The sequence below is a fragment of the Heptranchias perlo genome, chromosome 4, assembly GCF_035084215.1.
Source record: "Heptranchias perlo isolate sHepPer1 chromosome 4, sHepPer1.hap1, whole genome shotgun sequence".
Classification (NCBI taxonomy): Eukaryota; Metazoa; Chordata; class Chondrichthyes; order Hexanchiformes; family Hexanchidae; genus Heptranchias; species Heptranchias perlo.
The window spans coordinates 116,026,799-116,046,912 of NC_090328.1; the positions used below are offsets into that span (position 1 = coordinate 116,026,799).

The window sequence follows — 20,114 nt, forward strand, 5'->3', positions numbered from 1 at the left end:
GTTGAAGATTAAGGGTGATCTAATTGAGGTGTTTAAGATGATTAAAGGAGGCAATAGAGAGAAACGATTTCCTCTGGTGGGGGAGTCCAGAACAAGGGGGCACAACCTTAAAATTAGAGCTGGGCCATTCAGGGATGATGTCAGGAAGCACTTCTTCACTCAAAGGGTAGTGGAAATCTGGAATTCTCTTCCCCCAAAAAGCTGTTGAGGCTGGGAGCCAGCTGAAAATTTCAAAACTGAGATTGATAGATTTTTGTTGGGCAAAGGGTATTAAAGGTTAGGGAATCAAGGCACATAGATGGAGTTAAGATGCAGATCAGCCATGATCTAATTGAATGGCAGAACAGGCTCGAGGGGTTGAATGGCCTCCTCCTGTTCCTATGTTCCTTGCTCTCTCCCTTTCTTGCTTTCCCTTTCACGCTAACAACCACTCTGGTTAATCAGGAGGGGCTTCTCCATGGGCCCCAGTACTGTTCTAAACTCAAACATTTTACAAACCAAACAAATTCTAGTTCTCATTCATAAAGATTATGAATATCAGTGGTGGAGGATACAAAAATGTCCATCTTTTGCCATAAGCACACTCTGGTCTAGTTAGACACAGCACAGCTAGATGTAGGGTAAAGTTCTACCATCTGTTGGCCCTTACAATGTACTCGGACCTCAGCTTCAGAAGCATACTATCTACTGTACATAGTACATTACATAGAATTTACAGCATAGAAACAGGCCATTTGGTCCAGCAGGTCTGTGCCAGCGTTTATGCTCCACACGAGCCTCCTCCCACCCCTCATCAACTAACCCTATCAGCATAACCTTCTATTCCTTTCTCCCTCATGTGTTTATCTTACAGATAAATTTGTGTTTCTATTTCCCATACCAGCCATCCTGATGTTTTTGTTTGTTAACTAAGACCCAAAGTGATTTTGCTGAGGACCCCTACAGTGCCAGAAAAGAGATATTCCAACAAAAAAAAATCCATTATTCTTTGCAAAATGTTTATAAAGCAGACTGTATAGTTCCTGATTATTGGTTTGTTTTCTAGACTCCGCATTGCACGACGTGAGCTGGGAAAGGAGAAGTCCTATTTCCTATTTTTTTTGGGTGGTCTCAAACTCCCCCAACCTTCTTGGCCATTTCCTACAACCATCTTTCCTGCTGAGGCTATTTTCCGCTCTTGCCTGCAAGTTTTTAATGTTAGAGTATGATGTAAACGTCAGTATAAGCCAGTTTCTTTCACCATTCAGGCATCTGGAGTAGCCTTTACACTAATGTGTTGTGTTCACCATTTTTGCTGGTCATTTTTGTAGCCATTCTTTGACATTGGTAATTCTTAATGGTAGCAAGAGATGGCCAACTGAAAAGTTAAATGTATGTGTTAAAGTTTGGGCAAGAGAAAAATCACATTAAAAACAAAGTGCCACATTAATAGTTAAAGCTGCATGATTCCACAATTCTCTAATTGTGAAGCTTTTCCAAGAATAAACATTTCCAAAAATAATCCTAATGATTAAAAATAAGTTTCCAGTTCTGCTTAATTTCTGAGATATAGTGGAGCTCTCATGGTCCAGAAGTTAATTTCAGTGAGATTGTAAGGCAATGAATCAAACCCTGTTTGATGGCCTGAAGAAGCAGTTATGATTTGTCTTGCTACAATTGTGGTTTACTTCCATAGGCTGACTATTGCTGCAAAATTGGCAACATTTATACAAATAATTTAAATTTAATATAGAAAATAGAAGGCCATAACACAAGTCTATAATTCAAGAAAGCAAAAAACAATTGAGATTGAAGATATTTTTAGTGAGATTGTGAATACTGTCCAAAATTGTCTACTTCGCTTTTATATCAGGTGTAGCAGGAAAAAGGCTGTTAGTTTTCTTTATTTTTAGGGCTCAGTCGACCAGCAAGTATGCTTTCCCCTACTAGTCCCCATGGAGATTGGTGTTCAAGAGGCAGAATATCAGGAAAAAGGTGTCATCTGGTGGTTTTATTGCTGTTTCTAGTTTTCTGTCCAGTGAAAATATGCACTAGTGTTCTCTTATTATTTTAACAAGAGTCTGTTTAAGGCTTGTTAATGGTTCTTAATGCAAATTGGCAGATGAGGCAGAATGATTTCAGTGGTAGTGGCAATCTGGAACTCTCTTTTCCCCCAAAAAGCTGTTGAGGCTGGGGGTCAACTGAAAATTTCAAAACTGAGATTGATAGATTTTTGTTAGGCAAGGGTTTTAAGGGTTACATAACCAAGGCAGGTAGATGGAGTTAAGATACAGATCAACCATGATCTAATTGAATGGTGGAACAGGCTCGAGGGGCTGAATGGCCAATTCCTGTTCCTCTGTTCCAAGCCCGGAGATGGGGTTGTTTGCATGGTTGGGGCGGCTTGCTGACACTTGCAAGGGTATAAGTCTGCCCAATTTGTCCTCGTAAAATAGAGCAGCCCATTGGAAGCAGATGGGTCAATGGCCAAGAAGACTTGGGTAGGATATTAGGCCGCAAATGTAACCTCACCTAATCTTTCGATGTCCCTTTGCAACTTTCTGCTCCCATCTACACTACTTATTGTGCCACCTAACATAGTGTTGTCAGCAAGCTTAGATATACGGCTCTCTATTCCTTCATCTAAGTCATTTATAAATATAGTGAAAAGCTGAGGCCCCAGTACAGATCCCTGGGGGACACCACTCGTCACATCACATCCTGCCAATTAGAGTACATACCCATTATCCCCACTCTCTGTCTCCTATCTTCTAACCAATTCCCTACCCATGTCAAAAGGTTGCCTCTAATTCTGTGCGCTCTCATTTTTGCTAACATTTTTCAGAAGTGATAAGATTTATTGAACTTGACTGTGCAGGTTGTGTGTCCCAAGTGAATCTGTGCCTTCAACAGTGTATATATAAGACTGTAGTTATATACAAAGATTTATGCATCACACATTGGATATTCCACTGATGCTTGTGCTAGGCTTGGTGTTCTGACTTGACTACCAACACCGAAGATCCAACCAGTAAACCTTGCGCACTGTTTTATTTCTCTCTGAAGGAGGGCCATGTTGTCGGTGCCTATTGGAGCTGCTCCAACCCCTCCCGCAGTGTGGTCCGTACTCTCCCTCCCAATGAATGAAAGTTTGTCCTCGCAGTTTCCCTTATTTTGTCACCCAAGACTCCCATAGCATCAGAGTGAGCATTCATGTGCACCATGGCCTCTTTCACTGAGGCTTCTATAGCATCTTCATAGCAGCTCACACTGCCGCACTTTTAACTGCAGGTTGGAAAAGCCTTCCTCAATTGCATTGCCTCATGCTGCTTGAGATGTTGGACACACTCATTCAGAGCACCCAGATGTTGCTGCACAATGCTCTCAATTGAGCTCAAATTTGGCAGATCAAGTATAGTGTGGGAAAATGTGAACTTGTCCACTTTGGCAGGAGAAATAGAAAAGCAGTATATTATTTAAATGGAGAGAGATTGCAGAACTCTGAGGTACAGAGGGATCTGGGTGTCCTAGTACATGAATCACAAAAAGTTAGTATGCAGGTACAGCAAGTGATTAGGAAGGCAAATGGAATGTTGTCATTTATTGCAAGGGGAATGGAATATAAAAGTAGAGATGTTTTACTACAGTTGTACAGGGCATTGGTGAGACCACATCTAGAATACTGTGTGCAGTTTTGGTCTCCTTATGTAAGAAAGGACATAATTGCTTTAGAGGCGGTTCAGAGAAGTTCACTGGACTGATTCCTGGGACGAGGGGGTTATCTTATGAGGAAAGGTTGGACAAGTTGGGCCTGTATACACTGGAGTTTAGAAGAATGAGAGGTGATCTTATTGAAACATATAAGATCCTGAGGGGACTTGAAGGGGTAGATTCTGAGAGAATGTTTCCCCTTGTGGGAGAGACTAGAACTAGGGAACACAGTTTAAAAATAAGGGGTCTCCCATTTTAAGATGGAGATGAGGAGAAATTTTCTTCTTTCAGAGGGTCGTGAGTCTGTGGAACTCCCTTCCCCAGAGAGCAGTGGAGGCAGGGTCATTGAATATTTTTAAGGCTGAGTTAAATAGATTCCTGATTAACAAGGGAGTCAAAGGTTATAGTAGGTAGACGGGAAAGTAGGGTTGAGGTCACAATCAGATCAGCCATGATCTTATCAAATGGCAGAGCAGGCTTGAGGGGCCGAATGGCCTATGCCTGCTCTTAATTCGTATGTTCGTAAAAGAAGTGGATGCACCGCATATATGGTCCATCACCCTGTAGTCTGTTTCTCCTGACATGTCTGGAGAGATTGGGTCTCTGCTTAGCACCTCTTCGTTTCTCTGCAGACTCCTGTGATGTTAGCCCCTAACCAAATAGTACTGTTGCCTTCACCAAGTAAACCCTGCTGTACCCCTCTGCCTTGTGAATTAGCTGAGTCCATGTTGCTGACAAGTATGGAGGATGACTTACTTCTCCTGCTCCTGGGAGGTGGCAGTGATGGCACCTCTCCTGTCAAGAAACTCATGGACAGTGAATGGTACATTAATCTTACTGTGCAGTCATGGGAGTGCATGCTGCATGAATGTCTTTCTGTACTGAGTCAGCCGTGGCTCAGTGGGTAGCACTCTCGCCTCTGAGTCAGAAGGTTGTGGGTTCAAGTCCCACTCTAGAGACTTGAACACAAAATACAGGCTGACATTCCCAGTGCAGTACTGAGGGAGTGCTGTGCTGTTGGAGGTACCGTCTTTCGGATGAGATGTTAAACTGAGGCCCCATCCATCCTATCAGGTGGATGTGAAAGATCCCATGGCACTATATCGAAGAAGAGCAGGGGGAGTTCTCCCCAGTGTCCTGGCAAATATTTATCCCTCAACTAACATCACTAAAACAGGTTGCCTGGTCATTATTACATTTTTGTGTGTGGGAGCTTGCTCTGCACAAATTGAGTGTTTTTGTGCATTAATGTAGTTTCCTACATTACAACAATGATTACACTTCAAGAAGTTCTTCATTGGCTGTAAAGCGCTTTGGACGTCGTGAGGTCCTGAAAGGCACCATAGAAATGCAAGTTCTTTTCTTACTGCCTGAATGCTGTGTCACTTGACAGAGACTCACTACGCTCAGAACATGGCACTTGTGTAGATAAGAATATTTGTGAGATTGCAGGCTGAAGCCTTGAGCGGGACTTCTCGTCGAAGGGTATTGTGGCTGGTGAACTCAACTAAGTGGGCCTCCAAGGGCAGTTCTTCCATAACTATGCCCTAGAAGTCTTACAACTGTCCCTTAACTGTCGTCTTCCAGGTGCCAGTTCTGGATCTGTTATTTCAAGCCAGGTTGACCTGGAGGAAAATACTTAGTTTTTGCAAATGGTGCAGATAAAGGAAGGTGCAGAGATAAAGCAATGAATGCCATGTTCTATCACGGCAGATAGTACAACAACAACTTGCATTTGTATAGCGCCTTTAATGTAGTAAAACATCCCAAGGCGCTTCACAGGAGCGATTATCAAACAAAATGTGACACCGAGCCACATAAGGAGATATTAGGGCAGGTGACCAAAAGCTTGGTCAAAGTTTTAAGTAGCGCCTTAAAGGAGCATAGAGAGGCGGAGGGGTTTAGGGAGGGAATTCCAGAGCTTAGGGCCTAGGCAGCTGAAAGCATGGCCGCCAATGGTGGAGCGAAGGACATTGGGGATGAGCAAGAAGCCAGAATTGGAGGAGCGCAGAGATCTCGGAGGGTTGTAGGGTTGGAGGAGGATACAGAGATACATATCAAAGAAAATGAATTTTAGTGGGATGATGCCGTGGTGTGTATTTGCTTACATTCTAAAAGTTAGAGCTTTTATTTGTTCACATCACCAGATAGAGCTTGTGGTAGATTTGACCACCAGTAAAAGCAGCTTGACTTAAAATAGAAATAGAATATATCTATAAAGTTATTGTTTAGTTTATAAATTCAGGAAGGACTTCTTTGGGTCTAAAAATTGCCAATTCCTTTCATCAGTTAGCGCCCTGGGTTCATAGAGCAACTTTCAAAAGATTAATTTCAGCAGTACTGTCAGATTTCTGAAGAACGTCACGTTTTTAGAGGGAAAAAAAAGTGTTTTTGCGGATAGTTTTTTCATACTGAGATTTAAAGACCATAACACAGTCTTGTGCTTTTATAGAGCATTAGAGTGTTGCTTTTGTGGTTGTTTTAGTCATCCCAACTCTAGCGTATTTGAGGTAAGGGCAAACGCTGAGGGAAAATTCAAGAATGAAAAATACATTTAAAAATCTTCATTTTCTTAGGTGCAGTAAATTATGTTTAATTTTGTAAAGAAAAATACCACAAATATTCAAGATATTTCACAGAAGGAAGAAAGTGGGGCTGAAAGTCCGCTGGCCAGTGATTCTGACACTCACACCGTGATTTTCCCCAACAGCTGACCCTTGCAGACTTTCCAGGATCAGGGGGAGTTCTCTAATTTACATTGGAATGGTGGCTCCCCGTCATTAGGGGCACATCAAGGGTGTCACCATGCTGAGGAGGCAGTGGCCATTTTGTTAGGGGGCTGCCTAACCATTTTGTGCTAGGAAATGAGCCCTCCTCTTTGGCAGGGACCAGGCTGTGTCTCTGAGTTTCACCAGGCAAGCCACTTGCTGATGCTCCCCCCAGGCCTCTGAGAGGTGATGGACACAGGAAATCCCAACGTAAAGACTTCCTGACCCTGCCCCTGCAGCATCAATTGCTTTCTTTGGGGGAAGATCGGGGCTCTGTCCCACAGGCTGGGTGGAAACTCCTGAGGTAAAGTTTGGACCCAATGTATCCGGTTTGTGATCTAAATTGGGGCCCTTCGCCACACTCCTGCCGTGCTTCAGTTGCCTCGGCCCTAAGCTCTGGAATTCCCTCTCTAAGCCTCTTTACCTCTCTCTCCTCCTTTTGAGGTGCTCCTTAAAGTCTACCTCTTTGACCAAGCTTTTGATCACCTGTCCTAATATCTCCTTATGTGGTTTGGTGTCAAATTTTGTTTGAAAAGCGCCTTGGGATGTTTTGCTACTTTAAAGGCACTATAGAAATGCAAGTTGTTGTTTTTATAGCAGGATGGGTGGATTTTCAGCCCTGGCTTTTCCGTGTCTGCTGTGCAATAATTTGTGTTGCTCGAGATGTTTTAGCTTCTTGGTATGTTTGTGTTACGTAATAAATGGATAAAACATTTTCTTCAAAAACAGGTCTTGGCTTCTGAGAGGATGATTCCTTCTTCACATCACCGTGCTTTCCTCATTATCACTTTTTCATGGTGTCTTTTGCACAATGTGGTATCTCTAAATCTCGAGGATCCAAATGTATGCAGTCACTGGGAGAGGTAGGCCAAGTTCATGCCTGCATTAAATGCTTCTGATTGACCAAGTCATTCATTTTCTGATCGTGTTTATTCAGTTTAAACCTTGAGGAAATTTATCAATTATGTATCATTATTTTTTGCACGTATGTGTACCTATATGTTTCTGTTATATATTAAAAATGCTAAGCAAGCCATAACATCCTGTTCCAAAATTCATTGAAAACTCATGTTTCGGGCTCAGTCAATGGCAAAATCCATTTGGATGTGGTCCCAGTTACACCTGTACTTTGATAGGCATATACAACCTGTCACAAAACGCTAGCTGTATGACCCATAAACTCCCTTTAACATTCTGTTCGTTTAGCTCAGCTGAGTTTAAAAAGTATTTCCGATTATAATGTCTTCTGCTAATGTGAGACGTTAAACCAAGGTCCCATCTGCCCTCTCAGGTGGACGTAAAAGATTCCACGGCACCATTTTGAAGAAGAGCGGGGGAGTCCTCCCTGGTGTCCTGGGCCAATATTTATCCCTCAACCAACATTACTAAAAAGTAGATTATCTAGTCATTATCACATTGCTGATGTGGGACCTTACTGTGCGTAAGTTGGTTACTGCATTTCCTACATTACAACAGTGACTACACTTCAAAAAGTACTTAATTGGCGGTAAAACACTTTGGGACATTCTGAGGTTGTGAGAAGTGCTATATAAATGAAAGTTCTTTCTTTCTTACTAACATTGGGTGCAGATTGCATTACCAGTCAGATTATATAACTGTCAACCCCGTAAATGAAGTGATTAGATAAGGTGGACATATTTCTTTCTACATTACTTTCCTAATAAAGCACAGTAAATTTTACTGTACCCCATGAGGTTCATCGACCAAACTCTCTGTTTGGGAAAGAATACTTCCTAGGATACAGTGCAGATTAAAGGCCTGCACACGTCATCAAAGATATGCTTGCTTTGGAAAAGGTGCAAAATGCTTGCCGCAAATAGCTTTGAGGTGGTGGAGTTATAGATGAATTAGTAATATAATTAGGCAAAGGAAATGTAAATACACTGCCCAGTGTGGGACTAATACTGAGAGGGTAAGTACACTGCCCAGTGTGAGACTAATGCTGAGAGGGTAAATACACTGCCCAGTGTGAGACTAATGCTGAGAGGGTAAACACACTACCCAGTGTGAGACTAATACTGAGAGGGTAAATACACTGCCCAGTGTGGGACTGAGAGGGTAGATACACTGCCCAGTGTGGGACTAATGCTGAGAGGGTAAATACACTGCCCAGTGTGGGACTGAGAGGGTAAATACACTGCCCAGTGTGAGACTAATGCTGAGAGGGTAAATACACTGCCCAGTGTGGGACTGAGAGGGTAGATACACTGCCCAGTGTGGGACTAATGCTGAGATGATAAATACACTGCCCAGTGTGGGACTAATGCTGAGAGGGTAAATACACTGCCCAGTGTGGGACTGAGGGTAAATACACTGCCCAGTGTGGGACTGAGAGGGTAAATACGCTGCCCAGTGTGAGACTAATGCTGGGAGGGTAGATGCGCTGCCCAGTGTGGGGCTGAGAGGGTAAATACGCTGCCCAGTGTGGGACTAATGCTGGGAGGGTAGATGCGCTGCCCAGTGTGGGACTAATGCTGGGAGGGTAGATGCGCTGCCCAGTGTGGGACTGAGAGGGTAAATACGCTGCCCAGTGTGGGACTAATGCTGGGAGGGTAGATGCGCTGCCCAGCGTGGGGCTGAGAGGGTAAATACGCTGCCCAGTGTGGGACTAATGCTGGGAGGGTAAATACGCTGCCCAGTGTGGGACTAATGCTGGGAGGGTAAATACGCTGCCCAGTGTGGGACTAATGCTGGGAGGGTAGATGCGCTGCCCAGTGTGGGACTGAGAGGGTAAATACGCTGCCCAGTGTGGGACTAATGCTGGGAGGGTAAATACGCTGCCCAGTGTGGGACTAATGCTGGGAGGGTAAATACGCTGCCCAGTGTGGGACTAATGCTGGGAGGGTAGATGCGCTGCCCAGTGTGGGACTGAGAGGGTAAATACGCTGCCCAGTGTGGGACTAATGCTGGGAGGGTAAATACGCTGCCCAGTGTGGGACTAATGCTGGGAGGGTAAATACACTGCCCAGTGTGGGACTAATGCTGGGAGGGTAGATGCGCTGCCCAGTGTGGGGCTGAGAGGGTAAATACACTGCCCAGTGTGGGGCTGAGAGGGTAAATACACTGCCCAGTGTGGGGCTGAGAGGGTAAATACGCTGCCCAGTGTGGGACTAATGCTGGGAGGGTAGATGCGCTGCCCAGTGTGGGACTAATGCTGGGAGGGTAGATGCGCTGCCCAGCGTGGGACTAATGCTGGGAGGGTAGATGCGCTGCCCAGTGTGGGACTGAGAGGGTAAATACGCTGCCCAGTGTGGGACTAATGCTGGGAGGGTAGATGCGCTGCCCAGCGTGGGGCTAATGCTGGGAGGGTAGATGTGCTGCCCAGCGTGGGGCTAATGCTGGGAGGGTAGATGCGCTGCCCAGCGTGGGGCTGGGCGGGTAGATGCGCTGCCCAGTGTGGGGCTGGGCTGCAAGAGTAAATAAACTACCCAGTGTAGAGTTGGGCTGCAAGAATAAATAAACTGCCCAGTGTGGGACTGATGGTGAGAGGAACTGACAGTGTTGGACAGGCAATAAATGCTGGTGTTGCCACCGATGCCCATATCCCAAGAAGGAATTTCTAAAAAAAACAGTTAATAATAGACGCACTTATTATTTTGTGAATGGATAAATCTCTCTCCATCCCAAAAACCACAAGAATCTGAAACAATTTATGTATGATTGCTTAAAGCTGTTCAGGAGTTCACATGTACTCATCAGGTAAACAAATGAGAATTCCTTGTGTATAGGAAACAAAACACCTCTGTGTGCAAACATATAGAAGGAGTAGGAAATCCCAAATGATCGATCTACTCCTGAACTACAATGTATATTGAGTCAATAGAAATTACTGTTTAGATATTTATTGGAAAAGCGTGTAAAGTTTGATATGTAGAATTTAAAGTTTGAAGTGTTTGGACTTCAAAAGATTGCGTCACTTAAGTGTGAATTCACCATTATAGTACAAGTAACACACTGTTTTCTTTCCAAGCTACTCAGTAACTGTGCAAGAATCCTATGCACATCCTTACGATCAGATATACTATACCAGCTGTACTGACATTCTGAACTGGTTCAAATGCACACGGCACAGGTAAGATATTATTCGACACCTCAAGCTGATCATTTGATGTAAAAATAAAGTGGGAGCTATTATGACACAATTAAGTATCTTGTTTAATTTTGTAATGGCACTTAAGGAGTTAAAAACTGGCTTCGTTCGCAGAAATCATGTCCCTGTTTAACTTAATACAATGTTGTGATGATTTGTTACAACTTTGATTTATCAATAGGCAGTTTTATCCCCATTGCCAATTCCTCTCAGTCCCAGTGAATGTTTTCTCCTCTCCCCCTTTCCCCCCCCCCAAAAAAAAATTAAAGAACTGAAGTCAATTTTAGATATTAAATATTTTACTTGGCTGAGGTCATATAAAAAACAGAGACTGAAATGTTAATGTTTGGGGTGTAACAGCTCTGCTTCCATCACAACTGATTTAGATAGGTCTACCTTTTTGGCTTAAATTAACAAATGCAGCAAAATATATCTGACGAGTTCAGCTTAGATTTAAGGTGATCCTCTCGCAAACTGTCCACCTAAGATGTGAATAAAAATATATGTGTACACTTTGAGGACAAATGGATACGAGTCTAAGTTTACATAATAGCCCAGCCAATGGAACATTTTTTTTTAATCGTTCATGGGATGTGGGCGTCGCTGGCGAGGCCGGCATTTATTGCCCATCCCTAATTGCCCTTGAGAAGGTGGTGGTGAGCCACCTTCTTGAACTGCTGCAGTCCGTGTGGTGAAGGTTCTCCCACAGTGCTGTTAGGAAGGGAGTTCCAGGATTTTGACCCAGCGACGATGAAGGAACGGCGATATATTTCTAAGTCGGGATGGTGTGTGACTTGGAGGGGAACGTGCAGGTGGTGTTGTTCCCATGTGCCTGCTGCTCTTGTCCTTCTAGGCGGTAGAGGTCGTGGATTTGGGAGGTGCTGTCGAAGAAGCCTTGGCGAGTTGCTGCAGTGCATCCTATGGATGGTACACACTGCAGCCACAGTGCGCTGGTGGTGAAGGGAGTGAATGTTTAGGGTGGTGGATGGGGTGCCAATCAAGCTGGCTGCTTTGTCCTTGGATGGTGTCGAGCTTCGTGAGTGTCGTTGGAGCTGCACTCATCCAGGCAAGTGGAGAGTATTCCATCACACTCCTGACTTGTGCCTTGTCGATGGTGGAAAGGCTTTGGGGAGTCAGGAGGTGAGTCACTCGCCGCAGAATACCCAGCCTCTGACCTGCTCTTGTAGCTACAGTATTTATATGGCTGGTCCAGTTACGTTTCTGGTCAATGGTGACCCCCAGGATGTTGATGGTGGGGGATTCGGCGATGGTAATGCCATTGAATGTCAAGGGGAGGTAGTTAGACTCTCTCTTGTTGGAGATGGTCATTGCCTGGCACTTGTCTGGCATGAATGTTACTTGCCACTTATGAGCCCAAGCCTGGATGTTGTCCAGGTCTTGCTGCATGCGGGCTCGGACTGCTTCATTATTTGAGGGGTTGCGAATGGAACTGAACACTGTGCAATCATCAGCGAACATCCCCATTTCTGACCTTATGATGGAGGGAAGGTCATTGATGAAGCAGCTGAAGATGGTTGGGCCTAGGACACTGCCCTGATGAACTCCTGCAGCAATGCCCTGGGGCTGAAATGATTGGCCTCCAACAACCAGTACCATTTTCCTTTGTGCTAGGTATGACTCCAGCCACTGGAGAGTTTTCCCCCTGATTCCCATTGACTTCAATTTTACTAGGGCTCCTTGGTGCCACACTCGGTCAAATGCTGCCTTGATGTTAAGGGCAGTCACTCACCTCACCTCTGGAATTCAGCTCCTTTGTCCATGTTTCGACCAGGGCTGTAATGAGGTCTGGAGCCGAGTGGTCCTGGCGGAACCCAAACTGAGCATTGGTGAGCAGGTTATTGGTGAGTAGGTGCTGCTTGATAGCACTGTTGACGACACCTTCCATCACTTTGCTGACGATTGGGAGTAGACTGATGGGGTGGTAATTGGCCGGATTGGATTTGTCCTGCTTTTTGTGGACAGGACATACCTGGGCAATTTTCCACATTGTCGGGTAGATGCCAGTGTTGTAGCTGTACTGGAACAGCTTGGCTAGAGGCGCAGCTCGATCTGGAGCACAAGTCTTCAGCACTACAGCCGGGATGTTGTCGAGGCCCATAGCCTTTGCTGTATCCAGTGCACTCAGCCGTTTCTTGATATCACGTGGAGTGAATCGAATTGGCTGAAGACTGGCTTCTGTGATGGTGGGGATATCGGGAGGAGGCCGAGATGGATCATCCACTTGGCACTTCTGGCTGAAGATGGTTGCAAACGCTTCAGCCTTGTCTTTTGAACTCACGTGCTGAACTCCACCATCATTGAGGATGGGGATGTTTACAGAGCCTCCTCCTCCCGTTAGTTGTTTAATTGTCCACCACCATTCACGACTGGATGTGGCAGGACTGCAGAGCTTTGATCTGATCCGTTGGTTGTGGAATCGCTTAGCTCTTTCTATAGCATGTTGCTTCCACTGTTTAGCATGCATGTAGTCCTGAGTTGTAGCTTCACCTACATTGGCACCTCATTTTTAGGTATGCCTGGTGCTGCTCCTGGCATTCTCTTCTACACTCCTCATTGAACCAGGGTCGATCCCCTGGCTTGTTGGTAATGGTAGAGTGAGGAATATGCCGGGCCATGAGATTACAGATTGTGCTGGAATACAATTCTGCTGCTGATGGCCCACAGCGCCTCATGGATGCCCAGTTTTGAGCTGCTAGATCTGTTCTGAATCTATCCCATTTAGCACGGTGGTAGTGCCACACAACACGTTGGATGATGTCCTCAGTGCGAAGACGGGACTTTGTCTCCACGAGGACTGTGCGGTGGTCACTCCTACCAATACTATCATGAACAGATGAATCTGCGACAGGTAGATTGGTGAGGACAAGGTCAAGTAGGTTTTTCCCTCGTGTTGGTTCGCTCACCACCTGCCGCAGGCCTAATCTGGCAGCTGTGTCCTTCAGGACTCGGTCAGTAGTGGTGCTACCGAGCCACTCTTGGTGATGGACATTGAAGTCCCCCATCCAGAATGCATTCTGTGCCCTTGCTACCCTCAGTGCTTCCTCCAAGTGGTGTTCAACATGGAGGAGGACTGATTCATCAGCTGAGGGAGAGTGGTCGGTGGTAATCAGCAGGAGGTTTCCTTGCCCATGTTTGACCTAATGCCATAAGATTTCATGGTGTCCAGAGTCGACGTTGAGGACTCCCAGGGCCCCAGATGTTAGTGAGGAGAACTTTGCAGGGTCGACTGGGCTTGGTTTGCCTTTGTCGTGTCCGGTTTTATTCTTATTGTGACTTTTTTTAAGCGAGATTTTACAACTGAGTGGCTTGCTGGGCCATTTCAGAGGGCAGTTAAGAGTTAACCACATTGCTGTGGGTCTGGAGTCACATATAGGCCAGACCGGGTCAGGACGGCAGGTTTCCTTCCCTAAAGGACATTAGTGAACCAGATGGGTTTTTACGACAATCCAGTAGTTTCATGGCCACCATTACTCATACTAGTTTTTTAATTCCAGATTTTTATTTAATTAATTGAATTTAAATTCGCCAGCTGCCATGGTGGGATTTGAACTCATAACTCCGGATTACTAGTCCAGTAACATAACCACTATGCTACCATACTGTGGATTTCAAAATACTTTTTACAACAACCAATAGTAGGACCCTATCTGCAGGCATTGTCCTCCATGTTGTGTGTTCACAACCAGAGATAAATCACACAAAAACTTAAAAAACCTCCTTTCTCAAACATAGGAACAGGAGATGGCCATTATTCAACCTCTCGCGCCTGTTCTGCCATTCAATTAGATCGTGGCTGATTTGTATCGTAACTCCATCTACCCGCCTTGGTTCCGTAACCCTTAATACCCTTGCCTAACAAAAATCTACTGATCTCAGTTTTGAAATTTTCAATTGACCCCCAGCCTCAACAGCTTTTTGAGGGAGAGAGTTCCAGATTTCCACCACCCTTTGTGTGAAGAAGTGCTTCCTGACATCACCCCTGAACGGCCCAGCTCTAATTTTAAGGTTATTGCCCCCCCCCCCTTGTTCTGGACTCCCCCACCAGAGGAAATAGTTTCTCTCTATCTACTCTATCAACTCCTTTAATCACCTTAAACACCTCAATTAGATCACCCCGTAATCTCCTATCTTCAAGGGAATACAAGCCTAGTTTATGCAACCTGTCCTCATAATTTAACCCTTTTGGCTCCAGTATCATTCTGGTGAATCTGCGCTGCACCCCCTTCAAGGCCAATGTATCCTTCCTGAGATGCGGTGCCCTGAACTGAATGCAGTACTCTAAGTGCAATATGTTTGTGAGGTGAAAATAGTAAATTTGTGCACAGGTAGACATTGGGGAAACTATGATTATGTTAACCCTAAAGTGCCTGCAATATGTAGGGGTGATTGCACCTTGTGTTTAACTGTTAGGAGAACACATTCAACTAAGAATAATAATATTAATACATTAGAATATTGTTTTCATCATATTTTCATGTCACTTAAAGCTCAATTTGATTATTTTTTTGCATTGTGTTACAGTTCAAGATCTATTGCAATATTCTTGGCACTTGTCTTTCAGAATAAGTTATCGTACAGCCTATAGACGTGGTGAGAAAACAATGTACCGCCGTCGCTCCCAGTGCTGTCCTGGATTTTATGAAAGCTCCGAGATCTGTGTTCGTGAGTATTGCTTTTGTTTGGAAAAAATTTGGGGCCAGTTTTCAGGGCCTCTGCCAGTCAGGAATGGGGAGATAGCAGGATGACAATAGCAGTCACCACTCACTGCCCTGTTGCTGTACCCTACCCTTAATACATAACTCTGATTGTAGGACCCCAATGCAATTTTGAGGTACCAATGAGTAGAGAGTGTACCCCCATTGGTAGTACTGTGCATAGTTCTGGTCTCCATATTACAAAAAGGGTATAGAGGCACTGGAAAGGGTGCAAAAAAAGAGATTTACAAAGTTGATACCAGAACTGAGCAGTTATAATTATCAGGAAAGGCTGAACAGGCTGGGGCTCTTTTTTCCAGAAAAGAGAAGGCTGAGGGGTGACCCAGTAGAGGTCTTCAAAATTATGAAGTGGTTCGATAGGGCAGACATAGAGAAAATGTTTCTATTTGTGGGGGAGACCAAAACTTCGGGTCATAAATATAAGATAGTCACTAATAAATCCAATAGAGAATTCAGGAGAGATTTCTTTACCCAGAGAGTGGTGAGAATGTGGAACTCGCTACTAGATGGAGTGGTTGAGGCGAATAGCATAGATGCATTTAAGGGGTAGCTAGATCAATACATGAGGGAGAAAGGAATTGCATGGAATTACAATGTACTGCACAGAAACAGGCCATTCGGCCCAACTGGTCTATGTCAGTGTTTGTGCTCCATACAAGCCTCCTCCCTCCCTGCTTCATCTAACCTCCATCAGCATATCCTTCTATTCCTTTCTCCCTGGCATAGACCTGTTAGGCCAAATGGCCTGTTTCTGTGCTGTAAAATTCAATGTAATTCTATCTATTAGGCATTGAGCGGTCTAGCCAGTGGTCCTTAAAAGCTCCGCAGCAGAAACATGAAAGTAGATTTTTATGGGGCCAGGGATTGCCTCTCCTCACTTTAACATCGAACTTCCGACATGGCTCTATGGAGGAGTTGCTGGAATTCCTGTCCCCCGTTTCCCACCCCATCCTCCAATTGGTGAGTTGCCTTTCAATACCAGTGTAGCGCTCACAACTCATTAGCATTATCTAAATGAGGCCCAACCATCAAAACGACTTGAGCTCTCGCTGAGAGCATCAGCCAGGTGAGGCAATTGCACTGCCCAAAGCCCAAATTGGCCCCATTATCCTTCAAAGTTGGAAGAAGCATTAATTTGTTGTTACTCCTTTAGTTCATCCCAAGCTCAATAAAAATCTTAAGTAGAGTCATACCTGCAAATTTTTCCTTTTCAAATATATATCAGATTCCCTTTTGAAAGTTACTGTTGAATCTGCTTCCACCGCCCTTTCAGGCAGTGAATTCCAGATCATCACAACTTGCTGCGTAAAATGAATAAAGTCAATTTTAAAAAAAAATTAATGGTAAGAAGACAATGACTTTTTCTTAGCTATTTATTTTGTTTTAACTCTTCACCCCACACTTCTGATCTATTTTTCTCTCCGTATAAGTCTCCCATAACATACATCATTTCATTATCAAGAGATGAAATTGTCAACAGGCGAACAAACATACCAAATTGACGGGCAGGAAGAGACCAGCTTGTCTATCAAGCCTGTCCCATACTATGATGGCTGGAGCATCCTATCCATGTTGGGAGCAATTGTATAAGCTACTTTTGATTGGAGCCAGAATTGACAGCTTTATAATTACACGCTGCACAGAACACGTTCCCAGCATTTATTTTATTACTGAATCATCACTGCCTGATGGGATCGATTGGTTTAGATGAATTTGTAATGATATTTTATCCCTATTAATATCAACATTTCCCTTGGCAAAATATTTTACCACGCAAACAAAACTGCTGTACTTATTATCTACTTAAATTGTTTAGTTAAACATTGGGACAGAATTAAAAATAACAGTAAATCATTTTACGTTATTACACGGCACATTTTTCTCAAACACAGCCTTATACGAATTATTTTTTTTTAAAGTAAAAAGGGCTCTATACGAACTATTCAACACAAAGGAAACTTTGTTTAGTCTGCAGCGAATTGATTTACATGGAATAAAAGGACTCCATTAAAGGGCCTTGGTCCTTTGAGCAGCAACAGTAAACTGACGATAACCGACTTTCCAACTGGCGAAGCAACACTTCAAATAATATTCAGAGATCAGATTTTTTTTCTCTGATGATTCCTATTATGATGAGAAAAGTGGTAGCTGCTGTGAGATTAGATGTTGTTGAGCACGATATAAGAGATGGGAAACAGTGAAGGAACTTGGCTATGATGGAAAACCCAGTTTATTTGACAGGACCAATATAGAAGTGATCTGAAATAGGAAAGTAACTTAATTACTTTATGGTTACATTGAAACAAAACAGATACTTTCAAACAAGATAAAACATAGCCGCTAATAATTTAAAATCAAAAAACAAATATGACGTGATAAATTTTAACGGGGAGCCGGGAATAGGGTGGTGGGTGGAAATCCTAATGGGAAACCTGGAAGTACGGGTTTCCCGGACGTCCTTACGATTTTGACCTAAGGACATCTTTTTTTGTACATTTCCCGCCCGACAGGCCGGCCTGATTGACGGGCTGGTCTCAGTCAGATGGGAGAACAGCGAGGGAGTGGATGCCAGCAGGTAAGTCTTAGATGGGGTGGGGAGTTGGTCGTGGGGGGGGGGGGGGGGGGGTGGTTGCTGGTGAGTCATCAGGGGATCAGTCGTGAGGGGGGTGGGGTCAGAGATCGTTGGTGGGGTTGGGGTCGGAGATCGTTGGGGGGTTGGGGTCAGAGATCGTGGGGGGGTGGGATTGGCTGATTGCATATGTGAGATCACGGCAGGAGGGCTTGTTGGGCCTGGAGGAAACACTCCTGCTCCTCCGGGCCCACAAGTAGTGCAATAAAGGCACTTACCTGATGATCGAGGCCTTCTCGCCTCCTCTTGTGGTGAGAATCAGAACGCCCGGGAATGCCGGCCCCCAGGAGTAAAAAATTAAAAACCTGTTAAAATGGAGGCCCGCAGCCACCTTTTAAAGCTTTCACCGACCAACCCGTCTCCTGAGAGTGGATTGGTCTCCCGCCCCTCTACCCGCCTCCGTTAAACCTGGAAGTGGGCGGGTTGGAGGCAGGTTTTACTTTTTTACAACTTTTACCTTCCCACCCGCCCCCAACTCACCCGCTCATGGGGTTAAAATTTATCCCGAGATTTCAGTCGTGGCTCAGTGAGTAGCACTTTTGCCTCTGAGTCAGAAGGTTGTGGGTTCAAGTCCCACTCCAGAGTCTTGAACTTATATTCCAGGCTGACATTCCCAGTGCAATACTGAGGGAGTGCTGCACTGTCGGAGGTGCCATCTTTTGGATGGGACGTTAAACCGAGGCCCCGTCTGCCCCCTCAGGTGGACGTAAAAGATCCCATGGCCACTATTTCAAAGAAGAGCAGGGGAGTTTCTCCCTGGTGTCCTGGGTCCACATTTATCCCTCGACCAACATCACTAAAACAGATTATCTGATCATTATCACATTGCTGTTTGTGGGACCTTGCCGTGTGCAAATTGTCTGTCGCCTTTCCTATATTACAACAGTGACTACACTTCAAAAAGTACTTCATTGGCTGTAAAACACTTCGGGACATCCTGAGGCTGTGGAAGGTGCTGTGGAAACGCAAATCTTTTTAAATTATAAAAACATCCTTCTGTGGTTTAAAAGAAATTTCTAATAAAAGAAATGCCTCTTTCCTATTTATTCAAGCCGATGAGCATGATTGTTTTGCTGCATCCTGTAGCAGAGCAGCTTTTAAGTGAATACAATTCTGTGTCACCACAAGGCAGAGTTGCCTGTTAAATCGAAACTAAATCAAGATACATGCTGATTATTTTCTGTCAGACTTGACAACTGACTAATTAGAAAGTTAAGTATTACTGACCAGCTGAACACGCAGCTAGTATCCCTAATCAATTCATTTGTGCAGCTCCACAGCTTTTTTTTATAAAAGCTATTGGAATACTGGATGTTATTGCAAGCGGAATAGAATATAGATGTTGAGATGTAATGGTGAATCTATATAAATCCTTAGTAAGACCATGGTTGGAGCACAGTGTGTAGTTTTGGGCTCCACACTATAGGAAGGATATTGAGGCAATAGAGAGGGTACAGCCCAGGTTCACTGGGATGCTGCCTGGTATGAGGAAATACAAATATGAAATTTGAAAAAAATGGAGCTGTTTTCATTAGAACAGGCAGATTAGGAATTGGATAAATACTTGAAGGGACAGAATTTTCAGGGCTATGGGGGCAGGGGAGTGAGACTAATTGGATAGCTCTTTCAAAGAGCCGGCACAGGCACAATGGGTCGAATGGCCTCCTTCTGTGCCGTGTCATATGATTTATGGGATGATTTGAAAGAGATATTTAACATTATGGAGCGACAGGGCAGGGTAGATAGAAACAGGCTATTTCCAGTGATTGAGGGGTCGACAATGAGGAGACATAGATATCAGATTACATGCAAGAGGCCTGGGAATGAGAGCAGAAGAAACATTTTAACATGGAGGGTTGTTAGCCTGTGATTGAAGCAGAGATTGTGCCAACATTTAAGAATAGGTTAGAAAGATGTTTAAAGGAAAGGGAGATAAAGGGATATGGGAACAAGGTAGGCAAATGAGATTAGGGCAACTTTGTGTGTGGAGGATAAACACCGACATGGACTGGTTGAGCCAATGTTTCGCTGTTGTAATTTTTATGTGCTAATCATTTTTTTTAACGTTTAATTTAATACTAATATTTAATGTCTATGAATAGAGTAAATAAGGAGAAACTGTTTCCACTGGCAGGAGGGTCGGTAACCAGAGGACACCGATTTAAGATAATTGGCAAAAG

General features: G+C 44.3%; 1 protein-coding gene across 1 annotated transcript in view; it reads left to right on the top strand.

Annotated features, from left to right (window-relative positions):
* Positions 1-20,114, top strand: part of megf10 (multiple EGF-like-domains 10) — a 154,853-nt gene that overhangs the window by 31,882 nt on the left and 102,857 nt on the right. The window contains exons 2-4 of the mRNA XM_067983501.1: positions 7,188-7,321; positions 10,450-10,551; positions 15,152-15,252. Coding sequence (XP_067839602.1) covers positions 7,206-7,321; positions 10,450-10,551; positions 15,152-15,252 — 319 coding nt within the window. The 5' untranslated portion in view covers positions 7,188-7,205. The remainder of the gene's footprint in view (positions 1-7,187; positions 7,322-10,449; positions 10,552-15,151; positions 15,253-20,114) is intronic.